The 11,293-nt window shown below is 36.6% G+C and overlaps 1 protein-coding gene across 1 annotated transcript; it reads left to right on the top strand.

Annotated features, from left to right (window-relative positions):
• The first annotated feature begins 1,033 nt into the window (after positions 1–1,033).
• Positions 1,034–5,511, top strand: arl14ep (ARF like GTPase 14 effector protein). Its single transcript, XM_014978677.2, has 5 exons — positions 1,034–1,226; positions 2,077–2,272; positions 2,357–2,482; positions 3,237–3,277; positions 5,084–5,511. The coding sequence occupies exons 1-5, from the start codon at positions 1,156–1,158 to the stop codon at positions 5,310–5,312; spliced, it is 663 nt and encodes a 220-aa protein (XP_014834163.1). The 5' UTR covers positions 1,034–1,155; the 3' UTR covers positions 5,313–5,511.
• The last annotated feature ends 5,782 nt before the right edge of the window (positions 5,512–11,293 follow it).

The following is an 11,293-nucleotide window of genomic DNA, read 5'->3' as shown; positions in this document are numbered from 1 at the left end:
TGTGTTCTGACTTGCAGGCATATACAAAAAACAGACACTTGATATTCCGTTATTATCTAGAATAGAATAGAATAGAATAGAATAGAATAGAATAGAATAGAATAGAATAGAATAGAATAACTATGACTGCTCCACTATGAAAAAATGACTGCTCCACTATGAAAAAATTCAAGTGTAGCAAGTACAGGTAAATGGAAGAATGCATAAGGTACAAATGTTAAAAAGAAAAACAGGGGGATGGGTTAGAAAAGAAACTAGACTAAATAGATGGGTCAAATTTACAGCATAGGAAAACTAATCCCGTACATTTATTAAAAACAAAAATGAAAATACCATACTCAGATCAAAAGAAACATGCAACTGAGTAGGACTATTTAAACATCAATATTAGTCCATAGAAAAACAGCAACAGCCTATTAACGAGAAATAAAAAATGCCTGAAGGAATGTACCAACTTACTGAGTTTGTGTGGACCAGTGTGGACTGTAGCACACCTATAAATACACACAAACCTTATGTTCATCCATATTAATATTTGCAAACATTACAAAGACATAAAATCCGGCTCTCAAAATGAAATTGTAAGATCTTGATATTCAACATTTATTTCCTACATATGCCCTGGCATGAAGTATGTGAGCAAATTTGAATAATTTGCTGCATATGGGAGAGAATGTGCAACCAAAAGTATTGATCTCTTTCCAGTAGCACTGATCTGATGCCTGTGCTCTGGTATTGACAGTATTGATATTCAGATCAATACACCCAGCCTTATCTGACACTGAAACAAGACACAAATAAATTTACCAAGGACTGGAGGGAATTGAGAAAAAGAAAATCCAGGGAAATGTCAAAGCCTTTTCTATTTATCTTACTGAACTTCTGTGAGGTGACATAAATCAGCTTAAATTCAAACATATACTGTAATCAGCCCTAATGGGAATTAATCACAAGTTCATAAACTGAAGTAGATGGAAAAATTGGGTGTAACTCCACAAACGGCCACTAGAGAGCACACGACTTCAAGACCAAACAGGAAGTGTGATCATAAAAGAAGAAAAACGGAAGACAGCAATCTTACAACTCTTGTTTATGTTGTGCACGTTTTTAGTGTTTTTCTGCATTCCTGCATAGTTTCTTTAAAAAAAAACCATCATGCCTGTAATTTGTGCTGCACCGGGGTGCAATAATAAGTTTGTTAAGGGGTCGGAGATAAGATTTTACAGGTAGGTTTAACACTTATAACAAGAAATTGGACGGTATTTTGCTTAGTGCTGCAGAAAGCTATTTTACGTCAGATTTAATTGTGATTGTAGACAAAAACGAACCTTGTATTTTCGTTTTAAATGCTTTTATAAAATGCATCTTTGAACGAAGATTCTTTTTTAAGGAGAATGCAATCGCTCTAGTTATATACACTATTTTTGTGATAGAAAAATCCAATACAATTCCCAACAGTAAGTTGCTTTTTTAAATAGTTACAGTCAGGATATAGTAATAGTAATTTAATTTATCACGTGGTTGAAACAGACTTTTATTTTCCGTGGAATATCATTTGTAGCGCTAAATTTTCTTTATAGATTTTGTAAACACATTAGTGGGAATCGTTGACTTTTCAGGCATTGCAGTATTAAAAACATGAGGTGAATTCCATCTGATCAGTTTCTAAGAACGTATTATTTACTTCTTCCATAACTTTTACCCAGTATTATAGTTTAAGCAAAATCTGTTGAATCTAATGAATCCTTGTTACCAGGCCTCCGAATAACAATGATTGAGTTGTGTTGGAGAGGGGATCCATCTAGATGCTGCAGGGTAGTAGCTCTCTAAGCCTGGACTTGGACAACCCTGTTTTACATAGTATTACCATACGATATAGTCAGAGTCATATCTAGACATACATAGCTCTATCGCATGCTGTTATAATGATATGCAGTCAAATTTTACATCGTCAAATGAAGCTCAGCCAGTGTGGTGACAGTGTAGATCAGCGGTGTCAAAGTGAGACATGTCTGTCACGAAACGTATTGTCAATTTGTGAAAAAGTTGAAATCCTTCCATGTCCCTGTTTGTCAGATTCCCTCTTAGCAAACCTCAACTTGCCACCAAATGGGTCCAGAGCCTGGGGATGAAAAACTTCATCCCGACCCCCAACACTTGCCTCTGTTCTGAGCACTTCAGGACCGACTGCTTCAGGGACTACAACGGAAAGCAGTTCCTGAGGGAAGACGCAGTGCCCACCATATTCGCCCCAGGACAGGAGAGTTCAAAGGTGGGAGCACGTTTCCTCTTGTTTTTCTGTTAAAAAATTTCATTCTCCACATGAAGTGAACAAATAACTCTGCACATTTTACAGATTGAACTCCGTAAAAGAGGAGTAATACCAAAAGAAACAAATGTGTCAAATCAGATGGGGACGCTGGCAGACAGAGACAGAATGAGAGAGACAGTCATGCGCAGAGAAAAAAGAGGAGGAATGAGGGTGAGTTTCTTTTGGTGTTGATTTATACATTTGTAACTGGATATTTAGATGCGCTGCATATAAAGACACATAACCTTTCTATTCTAACTGTCTAGCACTAAATACAACTCAACTTTTCCTGTTTTAAGTCAGTTAAAACAGGAATTTTTAAATTATTTCTATTTGCTGAATGTGTGAAAAATGAGATAATCTTTTGGAATGTGTTAGTTTCTTAAAATTTAGAAGTTAGCTTACATTTTCTTCATATTTGATAAAATTGTCTTTTAAACTGTATGCCTTAAGTCAGACTTCAGCAAGACATATTCTGCCAATAACACACACCAGCATTTTTGAGTTGTTGCTTTAAAATACGTCTACACATGTGTCTCAGTTGAACCTAAATCTTGTAAACTAACCTGTCAAAAACCTTAGAAAAGCCATAGCATTATTAAATGGGCTTTGTCAAATGGTATTAGGCCATAATGATATTAGTTTATGTAAACATTTGATTTTGACGAAAGAAATAAAAAAATCTCCATCAGTTTTCTGACATTTACCCACCAGAAATAATTTTGTTAATCTCAGTTGGCCTAAAAGACGGAAGAAGTTATGCGTCTCTTCAGTGTGTGTAAATATCTGGTTTCAATTGTAGGTAATGTTCTTTTCCTCCTTAATGATTTTAATTACTGCAAACAAGGTGGTTTTAATTATGTCAATCATAAATTTCTAACTGAGATCACCCAAAGAATGTATTATGGGATGCAAAATGTTGCAGGGAGGACGTGGAAGCCGTGGAGGAAAACAGCTATCTGACAGGTGAGGCTGTTTTTTGTTTTTGTTTTTTTTTCTTTGCATATCTGCACTTTAAGGGTTTGTGAACTGAAGCTGGTCCAGTTCTAGATCAGGTCCAGAGCTAAAAGCATTACTTAATCCAAACAGAACAACAGAAAATGATCTGGTTTTCTACATCCAGAGAGCTAGAAACTACTCATATAGTTCTATTAGACATAATTGAAACTGTACATATACCAGCAGGGATGTAAACACTTATTGAGTTTGTTGGGAGCAGAGATGGTTATATAGTCTTAAAAGTTGCTGAGATGAAAGCTCTTTACTAACGCTGTCATCAGGCTCCTTTTTATGGATCCAAATCCATTATATTAGAATGTCTTATCAAATGAAAATAATTTTAACCCTTCAAGGTTGTACATCGTTAACCTATTTTAGGTTTGAGAGAGTCGTGCATTCTGCATAATCTTCTGCTGGTGTGTGTTTGGGTGTGCTGGTCTCTTGGCACACACCATGTAGGCTTTAATTCATGAGGATATGTAGATTATTTCAAACTTCCTCTGAGCTAGAAGGAATTGCATTTCTTTCTCAGGTTGTAACTGCCGTAAAAAAAATAAACAAAGAAAAGTCACGGCTATAGAACTCAGAGATGTGATCCTGCTCATATATCTTGCTCTGCTTCAAGAGCAGGAAAATATTCATATAAAGTTTGCCACAATTATACATTTCTCAAAGATTTTGACTGAGGGCAGAAGTCATAAAGTGTAGTTGCTGGTGATAATTGTTCTGCTGAAAATCATAACTTTTTTAAGTTTGCAATTGGAGCTGCTTTTCTATCTCCTTCACATACACCCACCGTCAGATTTTTCAAAATCCATTCCAGCTGCACATTTCCTCTAAGTTTGGAGTGGTTTCGCATTGCTTGTGCACCAACATTGTCATAAAACATTCTGGTATTATTGCTGTATTTGTGTGATTCACAGTTTTAATCTCACACCAAACTCTGCTGTTAAGGTGTGTGGTAATCAGTCCCCCAAGATTGCTGATGCTCACAGCAGCAAAGCCCTTCCTTTAAGAGGAGCAGCTGCTCACTGTCAGCCGGCATCATTTAAATACATGGACCCGTTTCGGACCAGGCAGTGGAAACACAAACAACTGACTGACAGGGTTTAAATGAGGTTCTGGGAAATTAGGTTAATATTCCAAATCGCTTTGTCAAAATGTGCCTTAAGCATTAGATTTATGTGGAAATTATTCCCCTTTACATAATTTCCTCTTGATTTTCTTTTTTTTATTTATTTAACTGATTGAAACTCTGAATAGCTGCTGGGAACAGATTTCAGAGGTTATTGAGTATTTTGTATTCTTTCCTGTAATTGACAAGTTGATATAGAACTGGCACTTTTCCAGTTCAGCAGAAATGGATTAATGAAAAACTCCTGCTATAGTTTCTCATAAGCCTGGACTTTCCTTTTGGCCGTGGTTTGTTTAATTAGATTAGTGAAATCCGAATTTGATCCCTGTTTCATAATGAAGTGAAAGACAAAACTGTCCCCAGGTTTTTAACTCTCCTCACTGACTTCTTTATATTAGCCGACATTGCCACTCCGTGTTAGACGATGGCCGTGTTAATGGACACATACGCAGGGATGGTTTATATCTGGTTGTGATAAATTCACACAGTCATAATGTGCGATATAAAACAAGTGAGAAAGTAATTATAGAAAGCCACTGAAGGGGCGGGAGGAAGAGGCTTCAGGAAAATGATATCAGATTGTTTTGCATCCGAGGGAACAAATCACATCACGTCACCTTTAACTCTCCGTCATGCAGGCAGAACATCGCAGCCAAAAGCAGAGTTTACGACAGCAAGGGCCGGCTGCTGTCCAATGGCAAAGACATGTGCGACTGCCTGGATGTGGACTGCATGGGCTGCTTCTACCCCTGCCCCGAGTGTTGCTCCAGAAAGTGCGGTGTGGAGTGCCGCTGCGACCGAAAGTGGCTCTACGAGCAGGTGGAAGTGGAAGGTGGAGAGATCATCCGGAACAAATTTGCAACTTAGCTACCATTGATGCCCTTTTTATTTTGTTTTTTGATTTAAAAAAACAACAACCCTGTTTTGATATATCCTCATTACTTCCAGTGAACTTCAGCCTGTTGAAACATTTTACTTTACATAAAGAAAGACAATGTCGCTGTTATTTAAAGGTGTTTTTTTTAATTATGCCAACATGTGTTAATAAACTTTGTTCTTTTTGCAATGTTTTCACTGTTATTGTTTGGGATCACCATCTCCATCTACCCCGCATCTATTGACTTGAAATGATTTTTTTTCTCACTGTTTGACGCTAAGTCAGACTAAACTTCTCTTGTTTTAGGTCTTTTTAGAATTTCCCAAATTATTTCTATTTGCTAAATGCCTGAACCGAGAAATATTTTTTTACAGATTTTTTGGAAATTGAAATTCAAAAGGTACTTTTATTTTTGTTATTTACTTTGTATTTAGAATTTAAAAGTTTAAAAGAACTCAACACTATAAAAAATTGGTTTGGATTGTTTTTTCACATAAAAAATGTGAAGGAACCATTTAATTCCTTCATAGCCACAGTGATGTCTATGTTGCACTATAGACACCACATATATCTTAACTTGTGCTCATAGTAATCTGCTTAACAGAACATTCACAATATGCTTGTTTTTTTTTTTCTTTAAGCTGCTTTTTAACCAAAGTTTTCTACACATTAAAACAAATATAGCTTTTCATTTCCCTTCTCACTGACCCAAGGCAGCAGGGGACCAGTATGACACAGCAGTTTCAGAGCTGCAGCACTCCTGCGAGTATCATTTTTCATTTATACGCATTCTGCTGCCCTTGAGCATCAGCTGCAGGTGAAGTGTCATGGAGCCCTGGGGGGCATCACCTCATGACATTTCTGAAAGAAAATGGATAACCAGCTCTGAAATTCACCGTCCTGCTGAGCCTGGAAGTAAAACTGAAGTGGAAATATTTCTTTTTAAATACCTTGTAAATAAAATAGAAGTAGTTGTGGGGGGGGGGTAAATGTGTGCAGTCAGCTTTCCATAAAATAACAGAACAGTGTTGCAGTTCTATTCATTGTTGCCTTTTATTACCTGCACCAAGTCCATTTTATAGCGCATCATACAGAGGCTACAAATAAATGAAGCATATTAATATTTATAAGTTCTGAGGGTGAGTCGATGTAAACAAGTCATTCATCACAGCAACAGAAGCTTTGCTCCATACTGGGTAAACTTCCCGCCTCCAATCCTAACATTTGGGTGGTATATTAAGTGTTTATATAAAAATTCAGTTTGATGTTTATATTATTAAGTAATATGAAGAAAAAATATTTTTATTTCTGAAACAGAGCTGTTACAACCTTTAAGTTATAGCATCCTGAATGCGATGGGGTCCTTCAGGTTATGTCCTTCCACACTTTGGTAACATTGCTTTAGGGGTGTCACATGGACTCAAATAGCTTGTTAAATATGGCATGTGTTGTCATAGCATCTGTTGACCTCTATAAATCTGCCAGTGAACTGCTGTAATGTGTGACCCTTTACATAAAAATATATCAGATTGAGTTTGTGTGACACAGTTCAAGTAAGATATTCACCTATTACACGGATTATGGCCTTTTGAGACAGATGAAATATAAGCAAATATCATGACCTCTTACTTTAATTAAATTAGGAGCACAATTTTGAATTTTCTTGGGGGATTTCTTCCAGCTGGGCGAGAATTATGCTGATGAGGTCAAAAAAGACACAAACTTGTGTCTTTTACATCACAGACATTTTGACTGGCTTTCAGTCCAGAATTGAAAGCCTATGACTACGGCCCTGCTTCTCTCTCTATCTTTTTCTTTCTTTTTTCTTATTCAGACATGGTGTGCCGACTGGTATGTCTATGTCTTCGTGTCTCATTTGTTCTCCGATTTCTTTAGCTTGGCACATGATGTTTGCTTTGTGAAATTTTGTAGCGTTATTGGTTATTACTGTACATCCTAACCAGGATGACGGTGTGGGTCAGAGAGTAAGATGTCAACATAATTTACTCACACTAACTGACTTCAAAGGAGCAAAGGAGAATACTTTACAAAAGTTCTTTCAGGAATACTTATAGGTTGTTTTTTTCTCATAGACATCTATTTTACTTTTAGAGATCTGTGAATTAATGGCATCTATGTAATTAAAGAATAAAAAAAACAAAAAAAAACCAGCCGTTTTAAGTTTGTGGAAACTTTTAGGGAGCCTTCATCACACCCTGACTGCAAATCTGAGTTAATTACTCCCCTCTAGCAGAGACGACACAGCGACTGACCCGTGTATAAAACTTGATAAAACATCTATTTAAGCATAATAACATAAACCTCCGGGGATCTGCTGGGCATAATACAAATCGGCTATAACAAGACACTAACAACCTGAGCACACATCAGCTTGTCAGCTAAAACTCAGCCTGCTGTGTTGCTCTCAGCTGGAGATGTGAGAGAAGAAGCAGTAAAAGGCTGAAACAAAAACCACTACCATCAGGGTAAACAGGTAAAAGGTCCTTCTGGGTGTTCACAAAGATGATGAACTAATAGAACAATCACTTATTCACAGCTTTTTGTGGTATATTAATAATTGTTTTAGTTTTAGTTTCTGATTTTATATTAAATCAAAAATAATTCAGGATCTGCAGCATTAGAATTGTTTGAAACACTACAGAATCAGAGAAAATGTAAACCTCATTCCTAATACCGTTGATCCTTTTGTATTTGTCCTTTCAGCAATTGGCAGAAACCCTGGGATTAATCTGGATGCCAGTGCTGATGCTTGTTGGTTTGTCAGCTGCTTATCTCTTCACTGGGACATCAGATTGGCTTGAATTTTACTGTTGTGCCTCTGGCAGAACAACAACTCATTATACAGTAGTTTGGCATTGATTTAGAAGCAAGAGGTTTTTTTTTTTTTTTTTTGCCTAATTACAGAAACAGAGATTGATTTCTAAGTTAACCTCCAGAGCTTTGGATCAGTTCATTCAGTTTAACTGAAGCTGGATACGGTGGATAGTACCGCAATGGACAAATACTTTGAAATTATGGAGCTTTACATTCTACTAATCTCTGTGCTCTGACTTCTTTTTTTATATTTATTTAGCATTTATTGCTGCCTTCAGGCTGTTTGCATTGATGGCAAAACTGTTGATGTTGTTACACTAACATTGGGCAAAATAGTCCCTACCATAATTCCTTCTGGGAAACAGTCAATATCTATACCTGCTGAATCTCTCTTTAGCTTTGGTCAGCTCTTTACTTCAGGCTTTCTGTCTATAGTCTCACCTCCTTGTGTTTTCCAACTCAACACAACAAATTGCAAACTTTCTAACTTTCCACCAATTTTGTCTTGACTTGGATTCCACTTCCATGCAAAAGCTAAATAAAAACAAAAAGTTTTTTTGTTTTGTGTTTGTACAAAGAAAGAATCTGAATTTTGACCTCCATTTAAAATGATGATTTTTCTTTATAGAATCACCTTTTGCTGGAAATACAAACAAAGGTTTTTTTGTGGGATATTTCTGTCAGTTTTCAACATCAACAGACTGAAATAGCTTGAGCCCTATCCATTTGAGCAGTTATAAATGTAAATATTCAGGTTGTACGATCGATTTTCAGTTAACATACTTTTATAGTTTGATTTAAACTGTAGATGTCAAATTTACAATTTTTGCTGCATGATAAAGTCAAAGGTCTGGTAGATCTGGTAAACAGGACATCAACCACTAAAACCACAAGTCCCTGAATCCCCTGCTCGTTGATTGGCATTTCAATCAGGACCCACAACTCACCCTTCATCTGCTGACATTCAAAAGTGACCACAGGTAGAAGAGAGTGCACGTCAGAGTAGAAAACAGAATGCTGAATGTCTTTTTCTTGCTACACTAAAATTTAGCTCCAAAGACTGCAGAGAAAGGTAGAAGGATGTAAAAAAAATGTTTGGATTTTTATAGTGGTTCTACATCTTTTTTTATGTACTTTAGCATGTTAAAAAGTTTATAATAATGTCTACAGAGAAGGAAAAAACTTACTGGCATTTTTTTTTCTTTTGATGAATATCAGTTTGACACCCTGATACATCATAAATCTGGCTGCATGTAAGGGGTTTTTTGTTTATTGGAAGATACATTTTTCAGGTTTTCTTCTGTGTTACCCTGTAAGCACCTTCATCCAGATTCCAACTGTTCTGTGAGGAAAAGAAACTCCTCAGCATAATACTACTACCACCGAGTTTCTCTGTGGGGATGCTGCGTTCACTAACATGTCCGATAACAATTTTGCATCACACAAAGTGCTTTGTGCATATGCAAAACCCTCAGTTTAGAATTCATTTGATCAGATAGTCATCTCCCTCATGTTGCTGTGTTCCCACGTGGTTTCAGGCAAATTTCAAATGGGAATCTCTTCTAAAAATCCTTAATACTATCAGAGGGCGAGTCTAAAAGTTGTGGTACCAACAGATTCCCTGCCATAGCTGCAAATCTTTGAGATCTCACAAGAATCACCTATCGGCTGCTTTACTGAATAATCCCTCATTGATCTTTTAGAGATGAGTTGCACAGAATTTTATTTAGTCTTTCTGCATGTAATCCAGTTCCCTCTCTCAGGTTAAAAATATTCATGTTAGGTCAACTGGTCTCTCTAATTTTCTCTATGGAGTGTGTGTGTGTAATTGTTTGTGTGTCTCTGTGTTGCGCTGTGACAGATACCATTCCCCTGCAACTGCATAGGGATACGTGGATATAAACAGTAGATGAATGGATTCAACCCCATTTAAGCTAAATGGGGCTGAATACTAATACACTCATTTTCCTGATTTTTATTAGTAAAGTCAGCTTAAAAGTGTGCATCATTTTCAGTCCACTGCAACACTATACAGTGCCCTGTGTTGTAACATCAAATCCCAATAAAATGTATTGAAGTTTGTGGTTGCAATGTGACAAATGGTGAAATGTTCAAGGACAATGATTGCTTCTGTAAGACAGCATAGCTGTCACTTACTCACAGTGAGTAGGTGTATTTGCCATAATCATTTCTAATCAACATGAGTGAAATCTTCCCCATCATATTAAATCAAAACAGATGATCCAAACCCTTTAGGAAACAAAACACATAAAATAAGCACTAAATATGTAGCCACACTACATTAATAGATGTCAATGGGTGTTCTTGGCTTTAAAGAAAAGTCTGTGTTGTCAGGCGTGTTTCATATGAATATTCAGCAGCTCCACCAAACTTTTACTATTACCAAAGTCTCTTATTGGAAGTAAAGAGTTAATTAAAAGTTTACAAACTCAGAAGTATTTGTGATGTGTCACAACGAACTAGGAACAAGTTTCACAAGAACAACAGAACATTTATTTTTTCAAAGTAAATGAAATCATGAACTCAATGCTGACACTTCAGAAACTCACTAATGCCTTACTATCAATTATCTCAAAAAATGCAGTGGTCTACTAGACCTTTGCATTTATTATATAAAGGACCATTCCCTCACACCTAATGAAATATGATTTTTTTTTATTTAGAGCAGTAATACTGCTGTACTGTTAAGTTACACAACCTAAAAAGAAGATTTTTCTCCTAAGCATAAAAATCTACCAAAGCAGTGTTGTATTCCAGGGAAGATCCAAGTTCATTACAGATATACATGTTTTGGGCTTACTAAGCTGTTTCTGCATTTAGCGGCGCCCCTGGAGAAGAGCCAGTGAGGAACAGGGACTCCAGTGGAGCTTTTAGAAATACTGCAGGCCGTATATTTTCATTTCCACCTGTCAAAAAGAGGCAAGCCTTTTTTATTTTTCCTTCTAGGAACCATTTTGCCAGAATGAAAAACTGACCAGCAGAATTACGGCACTTTCTGGGTTGGTCACCTTGTTTGGGAGGAAAGGTGAAACTGGACATTCAATCTCTTACTTCTGATGATGATAAAGCACCAGGCCAACAATTGGTGTTCATAAAGAAAAAATAAACAGAAATA

This window comes from Poecilia mexicana, unplaced genomic scaffold (genome assembly GCF_051168715.1).
Source record: "Poecilia mexicana isolate PSO_F unplaced genomic scaffold, ASM5116871v1 scaffold_3, whole genome shotgun sequence".
NCBI lineage: Eukaryota > Metazoa > Chordata > Actinopteri > Cyprinodontiformes > Poeciliidae > Poecilia > Poecilia mexicana.
This window is presented reverse-complemented; position numbering and strand designations above follow the sequence as displayed.